Raw genomic sequence first — 27,245 nt, 5'->3', positions numbered from 1 at the left:
TTCACCTACTTGGGTTCAGAGCTGTGACCCGGGGCCAGTTTCCCTGAACAGGGGAGGAGAGCATTTTCTGAGCAATCTCAGAGGACTCAAAGATTCCCAGGCAGGGCTCCTGCGGGGAAACCTGGGTAAAGGTGGCTTCCGAGAGTGAGTGATGTTTTCCTGTGGCTAGATCAGCTCTGGGGTTGTGTAGCAGTCATCTTACTTAGGTAGCAACTCATGATTATCTGCCACTCTATTTTTTTCCAGCTTTTTATTATAAAAAATTTTTAAACATACAGAAAAATTGAACAAAAGATTTAACATTTTGCCGTATTTGTCTCATTTTTTTCTTTTTCTTTGCTGAACCATTTGCTCATATGTTGCTGACACTGACACCTCACCCCCAAATAGTAAGCAAGCATCTCCTAACAAGGTCATTCTCTTTACATAACCACAATTCTGTAATGTTCTCTGACCTGTATTCTGATTTCCCCAGTTGGCCCAGAGTGCCTTAAAAGTTTTTTTTTTTTTGAAATGAGGACCAGTAATGGCTTACACATTTCACTTGGTTGGTTAATTGTATTTTTTGTCATAGATGAGTTTAATGGTGAAATCTTTTGAACCTTCTAGCTCGTATTGCTTTTGGCGACTACTTCATGACTGGAAATATGATGGTTCTCAGAATCTTCGAAATGGAGGGGACCCTTGATGTCATCTGGTTCAGTTATTTCCGAACTTGGCTTCTGTGTGTCCGAAAAGTTGAATTGGGAGTGTGTCTGTAGACAAAGAGATGAAGAGCCATTCCAAGGACACAGATATATAGAAATAGATACAGAAATATATACATGAATATATTGAAAATATCTAACAGTTTGCCTAACAGTAGTGTTTGGTAAGTATTGGCTGTCTTCTCCCTTTTATTTCTTTGTGACTGGAGTGAAGAGTGCCTCAGGATAGTAGGAGCTAAGGAAGCTATATTAGGGAGAGACTGTAAGTATCCTGTGTCATTTGGCTTTATCTTGAGCCATTGAAAGTTTTACAATAAAAGGCATGATCCCACCTGAGTTTGTTTTTAAACTACTTTTTTTTTCCTTGACTGTGCCGCACGGCTTATTAGATCTTAATTCCCCAGCAAGGGAGCAAAACCATGCCCAAGTGGAAGCAGGGAGTCTTAACCACTAGGCTTCCAGGGAAGTCCCCCCAATTTGAGTTTTAGAAAGTTCTGGCAGAAAATGGACTTGAGAAAGCACAGAGGATGGTTTTAAGAACTGATATGCTTAAATATATTGTCATGGCAAGATTTTATTTCCTTCACTGAAATAATGCTTTTTATTACCAGTGTTTACAAATTATCAATTTAAATAAATCTAGGGCTTCCCTGGTGGCTCAGAGGTTAAAATGTCTGCCTCCAATGCGGGAGACCCGGGTTTGATCCCTGGGTCGGGAAGATCCCCTGGAGAAGGAAATGGTAACCCACTCCAGCATTCTTGCCTGGAGAATCCCATGGACGGAGAAGCCTGGTAGGCTACAGTCCACGGGGTCACAAAGAGTCGGACACGACTGAGCGACTTCACCTTCAGGTATAAAGTAGACTCTTCTTTTTTTGGTGACAGGATAATGAGACATGTATTGCATTTCAGAGTTTGAAAGAATATTTAGATTCAGTCATTCAGCAAGTATTGGAGTGCCTTCTTTATGCCATGTACTGTGCTAAGCTCTGGGAGAACCACAGTGAGCAAAAACGGATGTGGGTGTCCTTTGTGGAGCTTACTTTCTTCAGAGGGAGGTAGGTATTGATCACATAGAAGATTAATACTGAAATGCTAGGGGAATTAGATCTGGCCATGGAGTCAGGAGAGCATGGAAGCCGTTATCATCATCCACGTGGATTATTTCAACAACCTTTTAACTGGTTTCGCTCCTTCCACTCTTCCCCCGGCAGTCTGTTCTCCCCACAACAGCCTAAGGGATGCTTTTAAATGTTTGGCAGACTTCTCAGACTCCCTTGCTGCTGCTAAGTCGCTTCAATCGTGTCCTACTCCTAGCGACCCCATGGACTGCAGCCTGCCAGCCTCCTCTGTCCATGGGATTCGCCAGGCAGGAGTACTGGAGTGGGTTGCTATTGCCTTCTCCCTTAGGGCTCCCAATTTTAATCAGTAAAGACGAAAGTTCTCACAGTAGCCTGTGAGGCTACCCTGTTACCTCTCTGGTCTACTTTCCCAGCTCACTGACTCCATTGCAACCTCGCCTGCTTCCGTGTTGCTCCTTGAATAACCCGTCCTGCCCTGGGGCCTCTGCCTTGCTGTTGTTCTGTCTGATACTCACGAGGCTAACTCCATGCCTTCAGGTGTCATCTTTTCAAGGGGGCCTACCTTGTCCACCAGTTTGACCTTTCAGCTGGCCCCACTCTAGTCCACACTCCCAGTGCTCCTAGTCTGCTTTGTTTCCCGCATGGCATTTATCATTTTCTAGATCAGATCAGATCAGTCGCTCAGTCGTGTCCGACTCTTTGCGACCCCATGAATCGCAGCACGCCAGGCCTCCCTGTCCATCACCAACTCCCGGAGTTCACTCAGACTCACGTCCATCGAGTCAGTGATGCCATCCAGCCATCTCATCCTCTGTCATCCCCTTCTCCTCCTGCCCCCAATCTCTCCCAGCATCAGAGTCTTTTCCAATGAGTCAACTCTTCGCATGAGGTGGCCAAAGTACTGGGGTTTCAGCTTTAGCATCATTCCTTCCAAAGAAATCCCAGGGCTGATCTCCTTCAGAATGGACTGGTTGGATCTCCTTGCAGTTCAACGGACTCTCAAGAGTCTTCTCCAACACCACAGTTCAAAAGCATCAATTCTTCGGCGCTCAGCCTTCTTCACAGTCCAACTCTCACATCCATACATGACCACAGGAAAAACCATAGCCTTGACTAGACGAACCTTTGTTGGCAGAGTAATGTCTCTGCTTTTGAATATACTATCTAGGTTGGTCATAACTTTCCTTCCAAGGAGTAAGCGTCTTTTAATTTCATGGCTGCAGTCACCATCTGCAGTGATTTTGGAGCCCAGAAAAATAAAGTCTGACACTGTTTCCACTGTTTCCCCATCTATTTCCCATGAAGTGGTGGGACCGGATGCCATGATCTTCGTTTTCTGAATATTGAGCTTTAAGCCAACTTTTTCACTCTCCACTTTCACTTTCATCAAGAAGCTTTTGAGTTCCTCTTCACTTTCTGCCATAAGGGTGGTGTCATCTGCATATGTGAGGTTATTGATATTTCTCCCAGCAATCTTGATTCCAGCTTGTGCTTCTTCCAGTCCAGCGTTTCTCATGATGTACTCTGCATATAAGGTAAATAAACAGGGTGACAATATACAGCCTTGACGTACTCCCTTTCCTATTTGGAACCAGTCTGTTGTTCCATGTCCAGTTCTAACTGTTGCTTCCTGACCTGCATACAAATTTCTCAAGAGGCAGATCAGGTGGTCTGGTATTCCCATCTCTTTCAGGATTTTCCACAGTTTATTGTGATCCCACAGTCAAAGGCTTTGGCATAGTCAATAAAGCAGAAATAGATGTTTTTCTGGAACTCTCTTGCTTTTTCCATGATCCAGTGGATGTTGGCAATTTGATCTCTGGTTCCTCTGCCTTTTCTAAAACCAGCTTGAACATCAGGAAGTTCACTGTTCACGTATTGCTGAAGCCTGGCTTGGAGAATTTTGAGCATTACTTTACTAGCGTGTGAGGTGTGTGCAATTACGTTTATTGTGTCGTTCCCATCTCCCTTCTTTCGCACTGCCAAAGCTCCACATGGCCAGTGCTTTTTATCTTCTCATTCTTGTATCTTAAGTGTCCACAGCAGGGCCTGGCGTGTAGCCGGCACTCCTTAAATAAACCTTGAATGAATGAAAGGAAAGCTGATGTTTGAGTGGAGAAGTCACAACTAAGGGGACATCTGGCATCATGAGTAGGAGTTAACCAGGTGAGCTGGGGGTGGAAAGGTAGGTTTCACGCGGAGAGGATGTGGTTTATATGGGGTGATTCAGCAAGTGTAAGGCACTACAAGAAAAATGAGGATCATTGGGAGAGAGAGGAGAAACTATTTCAAGAGCAGCTTGAGGAGAAAAAGTGCTGGGCCGTGCTACAGCGTCTTTGTCTTTAGAAATGGAAAGATGGTGAAAGGTTTTAAGCAGGGAGGAGATGCCAGCTTTGTGCCTTTTAAAAGCAACAACAACATTCTAGCTGTGGTATGGGGAACATATTGATGAGGGCACGATGGGTGAGGCTGGATCAGTTGGGTACCTGTTGTCATGGGACAGGTGGGAGAGGGACCTCTCTCCATCACTCAGGTGATGGTGCTGGAAGGGAGACGTGGAGAAGTTAGACTTGAGAGAGTTAAGTGAAAGTTGCTCAGTCATGTCCAACACATTGCAACGCCATAGACTATACAATCCATGGAATTCTCTAGGCCGGAATACTGGAGTGGGTAGCCCTTCCCTTCTCCAGGGGATCTTCCCAACCCAGGGATCAAACCCAGGTCTCCCACATCACAGGCGAATTCTTCACCAGCTGAGCCACAGGGAAGCCCTGAGAGAGTTAAAGGAGGCACAATCAGGTAAGGGATGTGAGAGGTAAGAAAGAAGTAAAGAGGAAGACACCTGAATTTCTGGCTTATGTAATCGAATGACTGGTGATTCATTAATTGTGAGAATACTGGAATAGGATCAGATTTGGAGGAGGGGACCATGCATTTGAATTTGTGTTTGGACCTGCTGATTTTGAAGTGACTGAGACAGCCAGAGGGTGTCAGGCAAGTAGTTGGATGTATGGAAACGTAAATCTGTGAATCAACTGCATAGGGAGGCAGTATAGGGAAGGTTCACCATTTTGAATAATTCATGTTTTGAATAATTAAAAGTTGTTAAGGATATTACTGGGGCAAATTGTATAGCTACAGGATTAGAGTCTCCTTAGAAACCTAAGCTCCCTGTCCTTTACTTTGGCTTTTAGTTTTAAATCTTTTACCAAAATTGATGCTACTTCCTAAATTTTATTTCTGTTTAATAGATGATTTATAGGTGAGAAGGCAAAGAAGCATCCTGAGATTAAGTATGTAAAATGTCTTTTCCAAAAGTGCTTTAGCTCTCTGAATAATTCATTCTGTTGGATCTTAAGGCCTATAAAATATTCACACTGTGAGTGCCCAGAAACCAGGTTTGTAGCAACCCAAGAAGAGAGCTTGTATTCTCCAGACTCGCTTGGCAAGATTTGAATCAACAGTAATCACACTGTCATTGTGGATCTCATTGGATGGCTTTCTTCTATTTCTGGGTGGTCACAGGGTTCCTGTAAATTGGGGCCCTTTCTCTTCCATCTTGTTTTTCTTGCTCTCTTCACCACAGGCAGTAGGATAGTAACTTTCTGCTTAAGAAACCAGAAATGAGAGGAATGCTGTGAATCTCTCTGGCATAGGTACAGTGTAATGGTCACAAAATGGGTTTTGGAATCAGATGTGAGCTTCAGTGGAATCCTGGCTTTCCTTCTTGCTAGCTGTGTGACCTTGGGCCAGTTCTTCTCTAAACCTTTTTTTAGTAATACCATAGAATCTTAGTAATTGCCTTAGAGTATTTGTGAGGAGTCAGTGGAATAGTCTGTGCAAAGAGTTCCTCCGAGGATGGAGTGGAGCTGTCTGTAACCGATAAGCACCTTGTAACTAACAGCCAGTAGTAGTCGTAGAGGTGGGGAGATGTATGTTTTACTCTGTATGACTCTTACACGTTTAGTTTGACCGCCTCGTGAAGCTTGTGGGACTTTAGCTCCCCAGCCAGGGGTTGAGCCTGGGCCCTCGGCATTTGAAAGCACAGAGCCCTAAGCGCTGGACCACCAGCGAATTCCCATAGATTTTATTTCTGTCTCTTTTGAGTCAGTTGTCTGATTATGTAGACCTACTATCTTGGACAGTATTTAAATTTTGTTAATTTCCTGATTTGGGGGTGAGGGGGTAACAGTTATTTTTTTTTTTTTTTTTTTACAAATTGTAACGATTTAAAAAACATCTCAGTTGATTTCTCTGCCAGTTTGTTCACCTCCTGATGATGGGTGCCAAGTTTTATTCATCTTCGTTTTTCCCACAGTACCTTGCTTGTAAAGCATGTTCTGTAAGTACTCCATACATGTTCTAGAGGAGTTTTGTGCTGGTTAAGTCCCACTGTGTGTAGTCCGCTGTGATGCCTGGCACACAGTGATGCAAGGAAGGAAGGAAGGGAGTCTCAGATGAGCACCGAGTCAGTCCTCCGCCCTCTTCCACGTTTCCTCCTCCAGATACGCTAGCTGCGCCCATGAGTTCAGCTACCACTTAATCACTGCAAACCTCCAGCCTCTTTTTCTGTCTTAAACCACTGTTCCTCTGTGCATGTCTTTGGCACCTCTCCACCTGCAGGCCCTTCATCATTTCAAGCCCATTATGCTCAAACTCTCCCATTCTCCCTTCCCTGTTTCGGTTAGTGGTGTCTTGCCAGGCATTGAGCACCCAACCGTAGTCATTCTTAGCTCTTGCTTGCTTGTGGATAATACCATGCTAGTATTTCTCAAACAAAACCCTTTAGCCTGTACCAGTCTGGCCTCAGTTCATATCCTTATTCTCTTTCTGTCTAGAAGGTGTCTTTAACATATTCTTTCAGTCCCTTCTCCATACTCCTGCTCCCAGAATTATCTTTCAAATCACAGCACTGATCTTGTCTTCCCTGCTTACAAGCCTCTGGCAGTTCCCTAGTTCTCAAAGCAAGGGCCTACAGACTCCGAGCTGTGGGCCAGGTCTGGTCTGCTGCTTGCTTTGTAAATTAAGTATTATTGGAATACAGGCATATGCTCATTTGTCCACATAGTGTCTGTGCTGTATAACAGCAGAGATGCATAGTCCTGGCGGAGATCGTTTGGTCTGCAAAGCCAAAAATGTGCACTCTCTGGTTCTTTACAGAAGAAGTTGGCTAATCCCTGGCTTCGAGGGTAGAGGTCAGATTTGCATAGGCTGAAAAAGTCTTCTTGATCTTGTTCCATACAGGTTAATCACCACCACCACTCTTTGAAATACCATAAACTCTACCCTGTTTTCTTGTGTGCCTACATGATTTCACATATTTTATTCCTTCTTTTTCATCTATCACATTCCTATTGTTGCTTTAAAACTCAGCCAAGTTTATTTTTCCTTTATTAAACTTCCCTCAACTCTTCCTGGCAACTCTTCTGTAACACTGTTTTTATATTTCTATTATACCACTTTTATGTTACAGCCCATAGGTTATGTATATTTATAGCACATTTACTCTTCTGACAATGTCCCCTAAATTCTTTACGTTGATTGTGGTAATCATTTTTGTATACACAGCACCTAACATCATTTGGCAACTAGTGCAAAGATAGATGAACAAACAGATGGTAGTATGAAAGTTTGGTCAAAGGAAAGAATTTTGAATTTTGGGACTTGGGTGTATATGGAAATTGTTCAGACCATGTTTATATATTATTCAAGTATTTGTTGTTTTCTCCTCTTGCCTTTTTCAGCTGTCCTTTGGTTTCCTAAACTAACTGTTTGGAAATGAAATTTTCACAATAGAATCATTTAAAATGCCCTCTAAAAAGGGCTCATTTCTGGGAATTCCCTGGTGGTCCAGTGGTTAGGATTCCGAGCTTCCACTTAAGGGGGCATAGGTTTGATCCCTGGTTGGGGAACTATGATCCTGTATGCGGCATGGCACAGGCAAAAAAACAAAAAAAGACTCATTTCTTTTTATAAAGAGTTACCTTTTAGGAGTGGCAATAATGACTGTCTAATGTCTGTCAAGGCTATGGTTTTTCCAGTGATCATGTATGGATGTGAGAGTTGGACTGTGAAGAAAGCTGAGTGCCGAAGAACTGATGCTTTTGAACTGTGGTGTTGGAGAAGACTCTTGAGAGTCCCTTGGACTGCAAGGAGATCCAGCCAGTCCATCCTAAAGGAGATCAGTCCTGGGTGTTCATTGGAAGGACCGATGCTAAAGCTGAATGGCATCACCGACTTGATAGACATGAGTTTGAGTGAACTCCGGGAGTTGGTGATGGACAGGGAGGCCTGGTGTGCTGCGATTCATGGGGTCGCAGAGTCGGACACGACTGAGCGACTGAACTGAAATGAGCTGAACTGAATGTATTAGAAAACTTCCTTTAGTTCAGTTTAATAATCTTGTTTTTTAAAAATTGCTACCAGGGTCAGTTTTATGGGAGAACATATCGGTAATTTCCTTGACCTCAAAAAAGTTTGTTTATTAAACATAGTTATAGACATAGTACATCATATAAGAGGTTTCAACAGGCAAGAAGAATCAACAATTCATAGTTTTAATTACAGTGTTAATGTTAAAAATCACTTTGCATTAAAAAAATGTAATTCATGCTCAGTGCAGCAGACTTTGAAAATAGACTAAAAAACACACACATCTTATTATCATCCATATGTAAATGATATTACGGAAGTACTGGTGTTTGTCGTTCTAGCATTTTTACACATGTGTGTGTTTATACTGCTGATTCTTTTTTCTAAAAAGGAAATAATGCAATAGATAGTTTTAATAACCTGCTTTTTTCACTTAGTCATTACCATTTACTCATGCCATTCTATGTTTTTCAGAAATAAATATAAAAAAAGTTTTTTTCACATGGCATGTGGGATATTAGCTCCCCAACTAGAGATGAAACCTGCACCCCCTGCATTGGAAGCATGGGGTCTCAACCACTGGACCACCAGGGAAGTCCCTCAAAAATACTTTTTTAAATGTCTGCATTAACGCCAAAGCCTTTGACTCTGTGGATCACAACAAACTGTGGAAAATTCTTCAAGAGACGGGAATACCAGACCACACCTGACCTGCCTCCTGAGAAATCTATATGCAGGTCAAGAAGCAACAGAACTAGACATAGAAAAACAGACTGGTTCCAAATTGGGAAAGCAGTACATCAAGGCTGTATATTGTTACCCTGTTTGTTTAACTTATATGCAGAGTACGTCATGTGAAATGTTGGGCTGGATGAAGCAAAAGCTGGAATCAACATTTCCAGGAAAAATATCAATAACTTCAGATATGCAGATGATGCCTCCCTTAGGGCAGAAAGCGAAGGAGAACTAAAGAGCCTTTTGATGAAAGTGAAAGAGGAGAGTGAAAAAGTTGGCTTAAAACTCAATATTCAGAAAATGAAGGTAAAGGCATCTGGTCTCATCACTTCATGGCAGATAGATGGGGAAGCAATGGAAACAGTGAGAGATTTTATTTTCTAGGGCTCCAAGATCACTGCAGATGGTGACTGCAGCCATGAAATTAAAAGATGCTTGCTCTTTGGAAGAAAAGTTATGACCAACCTAGACAGCTTATTAAAAAACAGAGACGTTACTTTGCCCACAAAGGTCCGTCTAGTCAAAGCTATCCAGTAGTCATGTGTGGATGTGAGAGTGGACTATAAAGAAAGCTGAGCACCGAAGAATTGTTGCTTTTGAACTGTGGTGTTGGAGAAGACTCTTGAGAGTCCCTTGGACTGCAAGGACATCCAGCCAGTCCATCCTAAGGGAGATGATCAGTCCTGGGTGTTAATTGGAAGGACTGATATTGAAGCTGAAACTCTAATACTTTGGCCATCTGATGCGAAGAGTTGACTCATTTGAAAAGACCCTGATTCTGGGAAAGATTGAAGGCGGGAGGAGAAGGGGACAACAGAGGATGAGCTGGTTGGATGGCATCACCGACTCAATGGACATGAGTTTGGGTAAACTCCAGAAGTTGGTGATGGACAGGGAGGCCTGGCGTGCTGCGGTTCATGGGGTCGCAAAGAGTCGGACACGACTGAGTGACTGAACTGAACTGAACTGATGCCATTTTATATAAGGGACTTCAGTGTCCACAAATTTTAGTATCCAAGGGGAGTCCTGAAACCAAACCCCCTGTATATACCGAGGGATGACTGTATGTTTTCTGAAATGAATTTTAAGGAGACTATTTATTCGGCTGTGTCAGGTCTTAGTTGCAGTATGCGGGACCTTTCAGGATCTTTCACTGTGGCGTGCTCCTTCGTTAGCTGTGGTTCCGCAGGCTCTGGGCCGAATGGGCTCAGTAGTTGCGGCGTGCAGACCTAGTTGCCCTGAGGCATGTGGGATCTTAGTTCCCCGACCAGGGATCAAACCCACATCTTTTGCATTGAAAGGTGGGTTCTTAACCCCTGGACCACTGGGTAAGTCTTGGGAAATGAATTTTACAATAAGAAGTACGACTTTTGTTTTAACCTTCAGACATTGTCTTAAATTCATGGTGACCTTCCCCTAAACTTGCTTTTTAACTAGTTAATGTTTAATCTTTGATAACAGTTCATCTCCATGTCTGCAGACTATCTTGATGAAACATACCCATAATGCATACAGAGTAAGTCTTTAGTGCAGCTAAAGCGTATCTAAATGATAAAATTAAAAAATAAAACTGCTTGTAGGTAAAATTTACATACTGTAAAATACACAGCTCTTAAGTGTACACTTCAGTAACTTTTGATAAATACATGTACCTGCATAATCAGTATCTCAACCAAGATATAGACCATTTCTATCACTCCCTCACAAAAAAAAGTTCCCTTGTAGTCAGTTCTCAGTCCCTGTAGGCGATCACTGTTTTGATTTCTGGGAACATTGGTTAGTTTTGTCTCTTAAGCTTCATTTAAATAGCATCATACAGTATATACTCTTTTGTGTCTGCCTTTTTTCACATAAATCAGGTTTCTGAGGTTTTTTTTCTGTGTGGTTATATGTATTATTCATCCTTTTTTGTCCCTGAATAATATTCCATTCTATGGATTGATCATAATTTGTTTATCCATTTGTTTTTCTGTTAAGCATTTAGGTTGTTTCAGTTTGGAACTAATATGAATAAACCTGCTCTAAACTTGCTTGTAAAAGTCTTTTTGTGTATGTGGACATATGTCTTTACTTCCCTTGGTAAATATTTAGAAATGGAATTGCTAGGTTATAGGATGGTTTATTTTTAACTTTGTAAGAAATTGCACTCAGAAATGTGTAAGATTTCCAATTGTTCTACCAGCAACAGTCAATATTTTTAAAAAATCTTAGCTCTTCTAGTGGATGTGATACTTCTTTAATTTGCATTTCCCTGATGACTAATGATATTGAATGCTTTTTAAGATGCTTTTGTTCATTGGATTTTAATTTAATTAATTTATTTTTGGCTACAGTGGGTCATTGTTGCTGTGTGAGGACTTTCTCTAGTTGCAGTGAGCGGTTAGTCAGGTATTTAAGAGAGTTTATATTGCAGTGTTTGGGGCTAGCTGTTGGCTGGGCCGCCACCTGGCACTAGACCAGAACACCTATATGTGGTCTGCTCACAGTACCATGGCCTTGGATTTTTCATGAAGGAACCAGGACTCTGGTCTTAGTGTTCCTTACCTTGTATGATCTAGTCTGAGAAGTTACATGGCATCACTTTCTCTACTTTGTTGGTCAACCCACCTTTGCTGTGCTGTGCTGAGTTGCTCAGTCATGTCTGACTCTTTGCAACCCCCTGGACTGTAGCCCACCAGGCTTCTCTGCCCATGGGGATTCTCCAGGCAAGAATACTAGAGTGGGTTGCTGTGCCCTCCTCCATGGGATCTTCCCAATCCTGGGATCGAACCCAGGCAGGCAGATTCTTTAACATATGAGCTACAGGGGAAGGCTAAGAATACTGGAGTAGGTAGCCTGTTCCTTCTCCAGGGGATCTTCCTGACCCAGGAATTGAACCGGGGTCTCTTGCATTGCAGTGGATTCTTTACCAGTTGAACTACCAGGGAAGCCCTCGACCCACCTTTATCGTTGGCCTCAATTCAAAGGAAGGTACATAGATCCACCTCTCAATTGGAGAAGTGTCAGAGACTTTGCAGACACGTTTTAAAAACACCCTGCTCGTTTAACAGATACTGTTAGTAAGCGCCCTCTTGTGTCTTAGCAGTCTTAGGTACATCTCAATAGATACTCAGTGTAGTACTGAATTTTTCTTCTTACCTATAGGAGATAAAGACCCGAAGTAAGTTGTTCTTTAAAGCTTTAAGAAAGGAGTACAATATTTCACTTCTTAAAAATATTTCCTTACATGGATTTTTTTTTTTTTTAAGAATATAGTATTTAATGAAAAATCCATGCTTCAGTGGTGAAAATGGCAGGCTTCCTAGATAATTTCCGTTGGCCGGAATGTGAGTGCATCGACTGGAGTGAGAGAAGAAATGCAGTGGCTTCTGTGGTTGCAGGTATATTGGTAAGTGGAAAGGCGTCGTTGGTGACATTTATGCCTCACCTTTCCCCCTGAAAATTGACCACGATTCCTTTGCACTATGAATAACCAAGATAATACAGTTTTTGTAGGCAGTAGTTTTTTCCTTCCTTTTTTGCTTTAATATTTATTTATTTAGTTTCTGGCCGTGCTGGGTTTTCGTTGCTGCGTGCAAGCCTTCTCTAGTTGCAGCACCTGTGCTTCTCGTTGCCATGACGTCTCTCCTTGAGGAGCACAGACTCTAGGGCACACGGGCTTCTGCCGTTGCTGCTCAGGGGCTCCAGTGCTCGGGCTCAGTAGTTGTGGTGCACGGGCTTAGTGCTCCTCTGCATGTGGGATCCTCACGGACCAGGGATTGAACCCGTGATCCTTGCACTGGCAGGCAGATTCTTAACTGCTAGATCACCAGGGAAGTTTTTTGTTTTTTTTTTTTAAAACGCTTTTTACTAAATATATCAAACATACAGACAAAAATAGAATGGTATAAAGAGTCCCTTCTCACCCCCTGTACTTAATCTTTGAGCTTCAAAAAAATTAAATCATGGACTTCTCTGATGGGCCAGTGGTTAAGACTCCACGATTCCACTGCAGGGAGTATGAGCTCCATCCCTCCTCAGGGGACTAAGATCCCACATGCCACAATGAAAGTGAAAGTGAAGTTGCTCAGTTGTGTCCAACGCTTTGGGAACCCATGGACTGTAGCCTGCCTGGCTCCCCTGTCCATGGGACTTTCCCATTTCCTTCTCCAGGAGATCTTCCCAACCCAGGGATCGAACCTTGGTCTTCTGCATTGCAGGCGGATTCTTTACCCTCTGAGCCACTAGGGAAGCCACAGGGCACAGCGCCAACCCCCCCCCCAAAAAAAATCAGATCGTGGCCAATCTTGTGATGGAAATCAAGCATTCCCAGGTCCCACTGAATAAGATACTTGCTGTATTTTACACGTCATTCCAGAGCTTCTTTATGATACTGGCATACTCCATCATGAAGTTTTGCATTAATTTTCTTGGTCTGAAGACTGTTGTTATAAAACTTTTCATTTTGAAGCTAAATGTATTCTGGTGCCTCCAAGGCCTGGAATGAGTTACATTCCCTTTGGGGAGCTCATCATTGAAACCACAACCACCTTGAGCTGGGACCAGAAAGATCTGTTACACTTAATGTAAATTTCTCTTTTTCAGTGTATAGGTCTACACCTGAAGTCCAATAGAAAAAAAAATAAGTAGGACAAGAACTAAAGATAACTGTGAAGCAGTATGCATGCAGAAGTCTTTTAGGTGTTTCTAAGTTTTTCTTGCTCTCTAGGGTCATCTCTCCTGCACTTAATTTGCCTATGAAATTCCTTAGTAACTTTTCTACTTTGTCTGTTCAGCCTAGTTTACATAGAAACTTTACATTTTCCAAACTCATATTTAATCAGTTTACAGTATTTAATCAAATTGCCTATTAATTAAAATCATAGCAAGCTTAGATGTTTTCTTGGAGACGTGGCAACTCATTTGTGGAAACGAAAGTGTTTGGTCACATTAAAAAGGAATGTCCGAGTGCTTTTTAATATGAACAAGAGAGTGAAACCAGGTAATCAGGGAACTGGTTAGTTAAGAGAGCTTTGGTTGTGTATAATTTTATGGTGCATTTATGGTGTATTTTATGGTTGTATATAAATTTATGGTGAAAGAAGCAGATAATTCATTCCTAGATAATAAATTTTTCATCTTACACTGAGAGCAGGACATCAGAATCTTACACCGATTTGATTAGTTGGATTTATCTCTTCACTATAAAGAAGTAAATAAGGGATTCTTATTTTTTATATTTCAGCATCTAAAACTCCAAGTAGACATATTTCATTGTATGTTTCAATTATATGGCCCATAGAAAACGTGAAATGTTAAGGAACACGTAAACCAAAGTGTTAGTGTTAGTGCTGTTTTAACGACATGGGCTCTTTCTCCTTCCCAAGTTTTTTACCGGTTGGTGGATAATGATTGATGCAGCTGTAGTGTATCCGAAGCCAGAGCAGCTGAACCATGCCTTTCACACATGTGGTGTGTTTTCCACATTGGCTTTCTTCATGTAAGTATGAGGTAACTCTCAACTCAAGATTATTTTTCTAAAAACTTTTTTTTCTCAAAAGTTTAATGCTATCTGGAATAACTTCGATTGAGTCTTTAACATGATAGATATATATGTGCGTATATCTATATTCCCATTTTATTAAAATTTTTAAAAATCAAGAATGACTGTTGAATTTGGTCAGATAATCTTTTTATCCTCTATAATGATTCAGCATGTGATTTTCGATCTTATATTTGTTAAACTGACAAATTACTATGTTTTATAGATCTTAAGACTGTTTTTTGTATTTTAACATCTCTGAATATCAGCATGCTTCTCATAGTCATTGGTATCTTATAATTCATAATTTTTTTCTTTGGCAGCATGAAAAATAATGGTGCATCTTAAAAATCATTGGCATTTTAGATTTAATCAAGTTTGTACATTTGTAGATTTTTTTAGGAGGGGAGTAATCCTTGAATATTCTCATATATTCATCTTTTACCATGGAATATTATTTAAATGTATTATTGACTATATTTGCTAGTATTTGGGGGAGGACAGGATTAACCTTTAAATTAAGAGATTGATCTATGGCTTTTCTATTAAATCATTTTCAGGTTTAGCCATTCTGTCACTTCCTAAAAGTTTAGAAGTTTTTCATGGATGTCTTTTAATAATTTAAAAACTAGGTTAAACATAAGATTGTATAATTTTATTATAGTCAGGAGCTTTAAAAACGTTTAAATTTGTAGAAGATGGATCTACTTATATTCATTCAGGATGCTAAGTAAAGACAATTCCTGCTACAAATGAACCTGCTCTGACAAAAGTGGAAAGAGAAGCTGAATAAAGTGAGCCTATTTATTATACGTAAACCACATGTTCTCTGAATTTGAGAAATGGATGAGAGAAAGACACTTGACTTTTAACACAAAGAGAAACTTTTGAGCTCTTGGTTATAGTGAGAGCCTTAAAATGGGGTCACACACAGCAGGCCACTCATGTAAAATAGGCAAGGAAATCAGAAAACCGAAGTCTCTTGCATAATCTCTGGAGGCACGTGATAGTAATCCCTGAAAATTAAATCTTTTCTGGGTGTATTTTAGTAAAGTAAGACTACTGTAATATTTCTATCCATTAGGACATTTAAGTTAAAAGATACATTCAGTTATTTAGATGTTGACTTTAGTTAGAAAATGTTTCTCTTCTAAATGACTTGTGAAAAAGATATACCCTTCTAAATATCTGTGACTCTCTTAGCAGCCTGAAAGCTTATTGGATGATTTTGTATTGTTCTAGGATAAACGCTGTGTCCAACGCTCAGGTGAGAGGTGACAGCTATGAGAGCGGCTGTTTAGGAAGAACAGGTAAGGCCCTTTTGAGTGGTTACTGTATGCTAGTGAAAGAGGGATTTATCAGTAGAAAAAACAAAGCCTCTTGTGAGTCTTTATTTAGGGATGGTAATGATTATGTAGAATTTTTAATGTTTTGCTTTATTAAAAGTTTAAAAGTTTTTGTTATTTAAAACTTTAAGAAAGTTAAAGTTACTGGTTTTTGACATGTTATATTGCCCATAGTATATAGATAAAATATACCACTCAGAATCAGTGGATCTTGACTCCAGGTTATTCTTCCTATACTAATGATGGATTTATTCTTATCCCAAATATTGACCAATAATATTACTTACAATATAGCTGATTGTGAATATCTAACACCAAAGTATGAACACATTAAGAGATCAAACTTAGGGCTACAGCGTGTTTCACATTTAGTTCTGATCACCTGAATAACCAACCCATAGACTACAACAAAAGTGTCTAGAACAATCATGCTGTCTACATACACATTTTTTTGTTTGAAATCTTTTGATTTGTCATCCAATAGTATTTTTTTTTTATTCCGACTATAACACATTCTATTAGAATCCAGGGGTTTGTTTCCAGTGGAATTTTCTTGCTGTATATGAACAGTACAGGACTAGACATCCTGTTTCTAGCCTTTAAGGATGAGGGAGGGTAACTTGTAATTATAGTCAGAAATTGGGAATACGTGGGAAAGGAATTTTGAACGATGATTAGGAATAATAGCAAGCACTTGCAGAATTCAGTTGAGTTCAGTTGCTCAGTCATGTCCGTCTCTTTGCGACCCCATGGACTATAGCACACCAGGCTTCCCTGTCCAATACCAACTCCAGGAGTTTGCTCAAACTCATGTCCATCAAGTCGGTGATGCCATCCAACCATCTCATCCTCATCCTCCTGCCTTTAATCTCTTAACATCAGGATCTTTTCCAAGGAGTCAGTTCTTTGCATCAGGTGGCCAAAGTATTGGAGTTTCAGCTTCAGCATCAGTCCTTCCAGTAAATATTCAGGACCCATTTCCTTTAGGATGGACTGGTTGGATCTTCTTGCAGTCCAAGGGACTCTCAAGAGTCTTCTCCAGTACCACAGTTCAAAAGAATCAAATCTTCAGCACTGCTGATTTCTTTATAGTCCAACTCTCACACCCATACATGACTACTGGAAAAACAATAGCTTTGACTAGACGGACTTCTGTGGACAAAATAATGTCTCTGCTTTTTAATATGTTGTCTAGGTTGGTCATAACTTTTCTTCCAAGGAGTAAGCGTCTTTTAATTTCGTGGCTGCAGTCACCATCTGCAATGATTTTTCAGCCCAAGAAAATAAAGTCTGTCACTGATTCCACTGTTTCCCCATCTATTTGCTGTGAAGTGATGGGACCAGATGTCATGACCTTTGTTTTCTGAATGTTGAGCTTTTTTTTTTTTTTGAAAATCTTTTGAACTTTAATGGTAAAGAAAATATAATACATTGAAACATTTGCAATGTAAATAAAACACTGCTTAGAATGAATGTTGAGCTTTAAGCCAACTTTTTCACTCTCCACTTTGACTTTCATCTAGAGTCTCTTTAGTTCTTCTTCGCTTTCTGCCATAAGGGTGGTGTCATCTGCATATCTGAGGTTATTGATATTTTTCCTGGCAGTCTTGATTCCAGCTTTTGCTTCATCCAGCTGGCATTTTACATGATGTACTCTTCATATAAGTTAAACAAGCAGGGTGACAATATACAGCCTTGACATACTCCTTTCTCGATTTGAAACCAGTCTGTTTTTCCATGTCCAGTTCCAACTGTTGCTTCCTGACTTGCGTACAAATTTCACAGGAGGCAGGTCAGGCGGTCTGGTATTCCCATCTCTTGAAGAATTTACCACAGTTTGTTGTGATCCACACAGTCAAAGGCTTTTGGCGTAGTCAATAAAGCAGAAGTAGATGTTTTTCTAGAACTCTTGCTTTCTCAATGATCCAATGGATGTTGGCAATTTGATCTCTGGTTCCTCTGCCTTTTCTAAAGCCAGTTTGACATCTGGAAGTTCATGGTTCACATACTGTTGAAGCCTGGCTTAGAGAAATTTGAGCATTACTTTGCTAGCATGTGAGATGAATGCAATTGTGCAGTAGTTTGAACATTCTCTGGCATTGCCTTTCTTTGGGACTGGAATGAAAACTGACCTATTCCAGTCCTGTGGCCACTGCAGAATTTTCAAATTTGCTGGCATATTGAGTGTAGCACTTTCACAGCATCATCTTTTAGGATTTGAAATAGCTCAACTGGAATTCCATTACCTCCACTAGCTTTGTTCGTAGTGATGCTTCCTAAGGCCCACTTGACTTCACGTTCTAGGATGTCTGGCTCTGGGTGAGTGATCACACCATCATGGTTATCTAGGTCATGAGGTCATGAAGATATTTTTTGTATAGTTCTTCCATGTATTCTTGCCTCCTCTTCTTAATATCTTCTGCTTCTGTTAGGTCCATACCATTTCTGTCCTTTATCGAGCCCATCTTTGTATGAAATGTTCCCTTGGTATCTCTAATTTTCATGAAGAGAGCTCTAGTCTTTTCCATTCTGTTGTTTTCTTCTATTTCTTTGCATTGATCACTGAGGAAGGCTTTCTTATCTCTCCTTGCTATTCTTTGAAACTCTGCATTCAAATGAGTATATCTTTCCTTTTCTCCTTTGCCTTTCGTGTCTCTTCTTTTCTCAGCTATTTGTAAGGCCTCCTCAGACAACCATTTTGCCTTTTTGCATTTCTTTTTCTTGGGGATGGTCTTGATCACTGCCTCCTGTACAATGTCACCAACCTCCATAGTTCTTCAAACACTCTGTCTATCAGATCTAACCCCTTGAATCTATTTGTCACTTCCATTGTATAATTGTAAGGGATTTGATTTAGGTCTTTCCTAAATCGTCTAGTTGTTTTCCTCACTTTCTTCAATTTAAGCCTGAATTTGGCAATAAGGAGTTCATGATCTGAGCCCCAGTCAGCTTCTGGTCTTGTTTTTGCTGATTGCATAGAGCTTCTCCATCTTTGGTTGCAAAGAATATAGTCAGTCTGATTTCTATATTGACCATCTGGTGATGTCCATGTGTAGAGTCTTCTCTTGTGTTGTTGGAAGAGGGTGTTTGCTATGACCAGTGCATTCTCTTGGTAAAACTCTATTAGCCTTTGCCCTGCTTCATTTTGTACTCCAAGGCCACATTTGCTTGTTACTCCAGGTATCTCTTGACTTCCTACTTTTGCATTCCAGTCCCCTGTGATGAAAAGGACATCTTTTTTTGGTGTTAGTTCTAGAAGGTCTTGTAGGTCTTCATAGAACCATTCAACTTCAGCTTCTTCAGCATTAGTGGTTGGGGCATAGACTTGGATTACTGTGATATTGAATGGTTTGCCTTGGAAACGAACAGAGATCATTCTGTCGATTTTGAGATTGCATCCAAGTACTACATTTCTGACTCTTGTTGACTATGAGGGCTACTCCATTTCTTCTAAGGGATCCTTGCCTACAGTAGTAGATATAAATTCGCCCATTGCAGTCCATTTTAGTTCACTGATTCCTAAAATGTCAATGTTCACTCTTGCCATCTCCTGTTTGGCCACTTCCAATTTACCTTGACTCATGGACCTAACATTCTGTGTTCCTAAGCAATATTGTTCTTTATAGCATTGGACTTTACTTCCATCGCCAGTCCCATCTACAACTGGGTGTTGTTTTTGCTTTGGCTCCGTCTCTTCATTCTTTCTGGAGTTATTTCTCCATTGATCTCCAGTAGCATTTTGGGTACCTACCGACCTAGGGAGTTCATCTTTCAGGGTCATATCTTTTTGCCTTTTCATAGTGTTCATGGGATTCTCAAGGCATGAATACTGAAGTGATTTGCCATTCCCTTCTTGTAGAATACTTTGTGTGTACCAAAGACTAGCCTGAATTCTCTACATATATTAACTCAGTTAATTTTGCAATAGTCCTTGGAGCTAAGCGATCTTGTCCTCAATTTTAGGTGAAGGAACTAAGGCACAGAGCTCAAGTAACTTGTCCAAAGTCAGAAAGCAAGTGTGGTGGGGCCAGGATTTACACACTGACAGGCTGGTTTCAGAGCCTACGCTTTTAGCCACTGTGTCATGCTTGTATCCAGTCGAGAATCGTTTAGTCTCCTTGTCTGTTACCATTACTCAGTGTAATTGAGGATAATTTTATATGAAATATAAAGTTCAGTTTAAGGTGTACAACTTGAATTTTGACAAATGTACGCAGTGTGTAACTACACCTGCAGTCATAGTGTAGAATATTTCCATTACTCCAGAAAGTTTAACCCCCTTTCCCCTACCTGGCCACCACTGATCTGCCTCCTGTCAATGTAGTTTTGCCCTTTCTAGAATCTCATGTACCCACTGAATGACTCCCACTTTCCCTCTTCAGCCCCTGGCAACCACTGCTGTACTCTCTGTTTCTGTGAGCTCGACTGTCTTAGATACCTCACATGAGGGCATGGGGCTGGAAGAAGGAAATCCTGCCGTATGTGACAATAGGGATGAACCTGGAGGACGTGATGCTAAGTGAACTGAGCCAGTTACAGGGGGACAAATAAGCTTTCTTTTACACCTGATGCTTTAAATGCTGATGCAGATTTTATAATTTCACTTGCATTGTGATCCTTGAAGAATTGGAGAGGCTGGAGATAGTGACAAATGACAGACAAACCTAAGTTAAAAGTGCATTGCGGGGCTTCCCTGGTGGCTCTGTGGTAAAGCATTCACTGCCAGTGCAGGGGACACAGGTTCGATCCCTGACCTGGGAGGATCCCACATGCCATGGAGCTCCTAAACCCGTGAGCTGCAGCTATTGAGCCGCTGCTCTAGAGCCACGAGCCACAACTACTGAAGCCCATGCACCCTAGAGCCCGAGCTCCGCAGCAAGAGCAGCCACCACGGTGAGAAGCCCCCACACTGCAACTAGGGAGTAGCCCCCACTCGCAACTAGGAAAAGCCCACAGAGCAACAAAGACCCAGCACAACCAAAAATAAAAATAAATAAAAATTATTTTAAAAAGTGCATTGTGTGTGTTTGTGTGTACATGCTCACTTGCGTGTCTTGTGCCCCAGCTTCGGCAAGTAGTGTCAGAAATGAGTGAGAATGAAGAATAAAAGCATGTATTAGCAAGTGAAAATGTTGTGCATAGAGCGCACATTTATTTATTTGATCATTAAAAATATATTCCACAGACATTGCTGTGGATTATGTTACTATTATCTATAGATAATAGTATAGAAAATTGTGCTGTAACTTACCCAAAGCTTTTTAGCTTAAAGGTAGAACTTGTATTTGTCTTGGGTCTGTCTGGTTCCAAAGCCTGTACTTTTTACTCTTAGTGACTATTACATTTTATTCCATGATTATTCTCTACTCAGTTAAAGTTCATAGTACAGTTTATACATGGTGCCTTTAGTGCAAGTTCTGTCTAGTACTTAAAAAAATAAAGGCAGACTGTCTTATAGGCATGCTCAGTTATTGCCACACTTTCATACTATTTTAACAGTTTATTTGTAATTTATTCCTATTTAATTCCCAGAGTAACTTGCAGGAGAGTGTTATCAAAGTAATAAATATACAACAAATGGGAATGTTAAATAAGAAGGAACAGGAACCCCAGGTAGAAAGGAGATCTTGTACTTAGAATCTAGGACAAGATGGATACTCTTATTAATTGTTTATTAACCTGACTCTGAGCTTCCTTGTAGTCAAAGCAAAAAAGGGAAAATATTAGTTTTTTATTTTTTGTTAAACAAAAGCATACTCATTTTTTAAGGGAAGTTTTTTTTTTCTTGTTCTATCAGAAGAGTTTTGAGTGGTCACATATAAAGGACATGAAGGAAAATAATTACAAGGAGTTTTGGTAGTTCCTTTTCATTTATTTTAGAAAAAAGCTGTGATTGAATTTGGAAGATGTCTTTCTCCAAGGAGCTAAACATTACTGTATATTTCTGGAGATCTGCTTAGTGTTATGATAAAACTGAGATAATCTGGAGACCCGTTTTTTTCAAACATCAGCTATTCCAGCCATGCTGAGCTTTGAGCTTGCTGCTTATCTGGTGTCCAAAATATATGAATTTCTGTTCACTTAGTAACAGAATATCTACAATGAAGGCAAGTTTAGCTATTATGGAAATCAACTTGGGTTTTATTTTCATTCCAGTGGAGCTTTATTCAAACCCTTCCACAGGGTGACAGGCTGTCAATATACCTGTGATCAGGGTCTGGCACAAATGCTAACTTGCTTTCCAATACGTGTGTTGAATCTACTCACGTGTCCAGATGTTCACTGTATTGAGATTCTGTGTTGTATAAATTCAAAAATTCTACATAGTGAGGGGTTGAAGAGATGCTTTTGTCCTTGAACTTTTCAAGGATACGTGGCACAAGTTGCCACCTCAGCCATAAGAGAGACTGATATATGGCTGCTGTTAGTACCATATCGAGTAGTAACATGATATTAATACTGATGAAGAGGGGACATATGGTCTTTATTCATTTGCAGTCTCTCTTTCCTGTATGGTAATGGCTGTCTGAAATACATTTGTTACTTCTAATAGAACAATTACTTTGATAATATATAAGAGGATAACTTTTCAGTTAGGGTTCAATTAATCAGTTTGGTTAAGTAGGCAGACTTATGAAGCCTGCCTACTTTAATTTACTCAGCTGTTAGTTTTTTTAGCCAGTAGAACGGCAACTTACCCTTTTTCCCTTCCCAAGTATTGCTTTACCCTTTTTAGTTTTATTTTTTTAAATCTTCATTCAGTTAATTATTAAAGCAGGTGTATATAAATATGTGACTATCTTTGATAGGCATAGTGTATATTAAGTTGTGTGTTCTAGTGTTATGTATTACTGAGACATAGAACTGCGGAAATGAGCAAATCATGAAGCCTGCTTTTCACACAGGTGCTCGAGTTTGGCTCTTCATTGGTTTCATGTTGATGTTTGGGTCACTGATTGCTTCTATGTGGATTCTCTTTGGTGCCTATGTTACCCAGAGTAAGTATTTATTCCTCTTTTCTTTCGTAGGAGAGATTCAGATATGTCTTTTCTATGTGGCTTAATCTGTTATCTTCTCATGGAGTAAAATTTAGTGTAATTACTCAGCTTCAAGCTAAGACTCTGTGTAAAAATAAAAGTTGTTTAATGTAACTTTCTTGTGGGGTCATTGAGTGCAGTAGGGTAGGCTCGCTGGGAAATCCAAGCCACTGACAAGACCAGGCAACTCTCAGCCGTCTCTCGAGGTTCTCATTCCTTTCTTACCCTAAGCAGCCAGGCTCTGCACTAGAGGCCTTTTACTGAGGGTCATGGTCTTAAAGTGGGAACCCTGCACAGGGCTACAGCCCCTTATACACAACTTGAAAATCCATGAAGTGCTGAAGGTCAAGAAATTCATAACCAGCTTGGCAGCAAAACCTGACTTAAATTGACCTGGGGCTCATTATTATCTTTATTTGCTTTAATAAGCATTCAAATGTTTTATTATGGGAGGGAATATGGTTATGTGATTGTGGGATACTGGTCCAAACCCAGTTGCAGGTGCTATGTAATATGCCCTGTGTTATCATTCTTAAATCTGAAAAATTCTGAGTTCTAAAACATGTCTGGCCCCAAGGATTTCAAGATAAGGTGTTATGGACACCAGTATCTTTCTGTCCACTGATACATCTCCTCTCCAACCCCAGTCTCTAATTTTTCATTCATAGGTACAAGGGGAGTCTTTTAAGTGCAGGATTGAAGACGTGTGTAGCGTTCATGTAGAAACTGTTGATGCAATGGAGCAAGCTCTTAGTACACTGTTCTGAGTCTTAGGACTGTTTCAGTCACCACAGCTTTTCATCAGGGAGGCGATGAGAGGTTTTGAAAAGCAGGACCCAGTTGTACCCTGTACTCCTGGAAGCATCAGAAGAACCTTTAACTGGCTCTCCCCCTTCACTCCAAAGATAGGATCAGTTTCAGATAACACTTTATTCATCATCTGATGCCTCTGTCTTTGGAATCTCTTTGTCACTCTGCTTAACTGTCACATCTCCTTTTCCTGACCCCCAGCTGACCTTTTAATGTAGTGATAGGATCCCTTAAGTATCATAGGTTGATCAGTATTAGATTTTGGAATACCTTCATCTCTCATTTTGTGCAAAATTAATAGGTGTAAGAGGTCAGTGGTTGACTAATGTTTAAATAATACCACTCACCAAATGTATCTAAAATGTGTTATTTTAGTTAATTAAAAATACTATGGAGCTTGCAGTTGTTGGGCTGTACCATGTAGCATATGTTGGCCTGTTCCATGTAGCATGCGCAATCTTCCTTCCCCCACCAGTCGAAGTGCAGGATCCTAACCACTGGACCGCCAGGGAATTCCCTTTAGTGGTTGTATCTTAATCTTTAAAGATCCAGTATATATTGAGACATTTCTTGATTATGGATTTTCATATTCCTTTTCATATTCATATTCATATTCATTTTCATATTCCTACAGCACTGCTTATTACATATACTTAAAGTGTTTTGGCCAAACCACACAGCCTGTAGGATCTTAGTTCCCTGACCAGGGATTGAACCCGCACTCCCTGCAGTGGAAGCTCAGAGTCTTAACCACTGGACCACCGAGGAATTCCCTATGTCTACATGTTAGTTTGCAAACTGAATATGCATTTACTTCAGAGAGCATTTCTAACACGTAGTTCACATCTTTTAGTGTACAGGTTTCCTGGAACTGTTACTGATAGTAGCAGCTGACAGTCACACAGTGCTTCATGAGCAAGCAGTGTCATGAGAGCTGTGCGCAGTCTACACCTCTCACACTCTGTGCAGTAGCTGTGCTTACAATGTCCATTTTACAGATGAGGAAAGTAAGGGATAATGGGTTAAATAATTTGCCCATAATTATGCATTTAGTCAGTGGTAGAGTTGGGATTCAGATCCCAGGGTACGGCTCAAACTTGGAGCTTTTAACCATGTAGCTGTATTGTTTGCTGTGATTTCAAAGGCTACAAACTGAATATTTCTTCATCCTACCTAGTATTTTTAATCAACATTGATTGTTTTATAAAAGTTAATATCCACAAAAATTTGAATCATTTCCAATGTTTTCTTTTTCCTTCTTAGAAAGAGAGTGACTCTTTTCTCCAGGAGAATATGATGATGAATTCTAATGATTCTTTTTGCATATGTGTCAGATTTATGAAATAAAACTCTTAAATTCATGAAGGAAAATGAGCTGAACAGACTGTTAGATCATCAGAAATGTAATTTGCCTCTTTCTAACATTGCATATTCTAACGTTGTGTATTTCTATCACTGTGTACTTCTAACATTGTGTGTTTCTGACAATTGTGTATTTATTGGCCATGGGACGTGACGGATGAGCTGCTGCTTCCTCAGCAGTTCAGATGTAGCTGAAACCATAGCAAATACTTAAGTCAAAAAGAAAATCTAGTAAATTCTTTGTCTTTTATCCAGAATGAAAGTAATCTTTTGTTTTAAGAGAATAAGATTGGCATTTTCTTACTTCAGTTTTGTTGTAGATTTCTTTTTTCTTTTCTTTTTTTGGCTGTACCATGTGGCTAGTGGGATCTTAGTTCCATGAACTGATTGAACCCTGAAATTGAGCCCCAAGAGCGAAAGCACAGAGTCCTCGCCACTGGACTGCCAGGGGATTCCCTCATTGTGGATTGCTTGGAGTTAATGAATAATAGTAGTTATTTTATAATATACAGAGCATTATAAATGTCACAAATACTTTGTTGTTGACCTTTGCCTTTTGTAATCTTATGATCTGTTTCACTTTGTATGTGCAGATACTGATGTTTATCCAGGACTAGCTGTGTTTTTTCAAAATGCACTTATATTTTTTAGGTAAGTTGCCTAATTTTTAAACTATACTTGTATACCATTTACAGAAACATCATCTTTATTATAAGAGCAGCATATGCAATGAAACATGGATAAATCTACAGTGTATAAAACTTATTTTAAAACGTGAAAGTTCTACTATTGCATAAAAGCATACATAAACCACTTAATTAGGGGCCCTGCTATATGCCAAGACCTAAGCTGGATGCTTTATGTATGTTAACTTTTTAAATTCCCGTGTAATTGTCTTAAGTATGTGAACCAGATGGTGCTCCTATTTTATCAATGAGAAAATAAGACTCAGAGGCTTACTTAAGTTCACTTAATAAGCAAATGCAGAACAGAGATTTGGACCCACCAGACTGCTGTTTCCATAGGCTGTGTTTTGTTAAGAAGCCATATCATGCACCTTCAGTTAAAAAAAAAAAATTAGAATTAATACATAATATGCATGTCATATACAAAACCTGATTGGGGAATTAAACTTTTTTTTTAAGTTTTTAAAGATAACTTTAAGTAAAATAATAAAATGATCAGAAGTGCTTTTTAGGGGTAATCTTCTATAAAGCTTCCAAAATGAAGCCTGTATCCTTTGCTTTTTGAGATGAAAATGTCTTTTAGTGTAAAGATAGGTAGGTACTTTGGGCATCATTTATAAAATTACACCCCTTACCCTACTCCTCACTCACTGAAGCATTAAGATCTAAGTGTTGAAGAAGTTTGTTTTTGTCATTGGTTTTAAGGAGTTGGATTATGGAGGGCTATGGTGTCGTTTTCTTCATATTTCTTCTGTTTGGGGTTCACTGAGTTTCTTGGATCTGTGGATTTATAGTTTTCACCATACTTGGAATCTTTTCAGACAGTATTTCCTCAGATCTTTTTTTCTGTCCACCCTTCCCTCCTGGGTTCCAGCTATACACGTAGTAGGCTGCTAGATGTTGTTCCACAGCTCACTGGTGCTTCGTTCTTTGCGTGCTTTTTTCCTACCTCTCCACCACCGCTCTTCTGCCCACCAAGTCTTCTTCTCTTTTCTTGTTTTCTCTCTGTGTTTCATTTGGGTTAGTTTCCAGTGTTATATCTTTAAATTCACTGATGTCTGCTTCCATCACATCTAATCTATTACTCCCATCCAGTGTGCTTTTCATCTCAGATATTGTATTTTTCATCTCTGTTAACTTGATTTGGGCATTTATTTTTTTCACCATTTCCACGTCTCTCCCTAACATGCTTATGCTTTTCCTCTGTCTTCTTGAACATATGAAGTATGTTTATAACTATTTCAATGTCCTTGTCTAATTGTATCAATTCTCAGTCTGTTTCTGTTGATTACTTTTGTTTCCTTTTTTCATTCTGGGTCTGAAGCTCTGTTTGCTCTTTGCTGGTAGCTGACTGGGAGCTGGACTTTTGGGTGTTCCTTTAAATGTTTTTGAGCTTTGTTCTGAATGCAGCTCAGTCATTTGGAAACGCGTTGATCCTTTGGATCTTGCTTTTAAGCTTTGTTAGGCAGGCCCAGAGCAGCTTTAGGGCCCCCTTGCTAAGGCAGAGAGCACTTCTCAGTGTTCTTCCTGATGCCGCATGTGTTCTGAGGTGTTCACTCTGCTATGAGATTGTAAGGTATTCCCAGC

At 40.0% G+C, this 27,245-nt stretch overlaps 1 protein-coding gene and 1 long non-coding RNA gene across 21 annotated transcripts in view; one reads left to right on the top strand and one right to left on the bottom strand.

Annotated features, from left to right (window-relative positions):
- Positions 1-27,245, top strand: part of TMEM50B (transmembrane protein 50B) — a 36,884-nt gene that overhangs the window by 6,338 nt on the left and 3,301 nt on the right. For 8 of the 20 annotated variants that reach the window (XM_086413606.1, XM_086413612.1, XM_086413659.1 and 5 more), the window contains 5 exons: positions 12,145-12,284; positions 14,263-14,375; positions 15,660-15,727; positions 22,669-22,761; positions 25,566-25,623. In XM_086413606.1, the coding sequence (XP_086269732.1) occupies positions 12,186-12,284; positions 14,263-14,375; positions 15,660-15,727; positions 22,669-22,761; positions 25,566-25,623 (431 nt within the window). In that variant the 5' untranslated portion in view covers positions 12,145-12,185. Of the gene's footprint in view, positions 1-609; positions 872-12,144; positions 12,285-14,262; positions 14,376-15,659; positions 15,728-22,668; positions 22,762-25,565; positions 25,624-27,245 lie in introns of all 20 variants that reach the window. The other 12 variants (XM_086413627.1, XM_086413619.1, XM_086413654.1 and 9 more) reach the window with 3 other exon arrangements.
- Positions 549-26,031, bottom strand: LOC147380367 (uncharacterized). The gene is made up of 2 exons (XR_015168578.1): positions 25,979-26,031; positions 549-755 (listed from the first exon to the last, which is right to left on the bottom strand). It is a non-coding gene; the product is annotated as an uncharacterized LOC147380367 (long non-coding RNA).

The sequence above is a fragment of the Bos grunniens genome, chromosome 1 (genome assembly GCF_055505025.1).
Source record: "Bos grunniens cultivar Pamir isolate PY7600 chromosome 1, Bosgru_T2T1.0, whole genome shotgun sequence".
Classification (NCBI taxonomy): domain Eukaryota; kingdom Metazoa; phylum Chordata; class Mammalia; order Artiodactyla; family Bovidae; genus Bos; species Bos grunniens.
The sequence above is the reverse complement of the archived record's forward strand: the minus strand, read 5'-3'. Positions and strand labels throughout refer to the sequence as shown.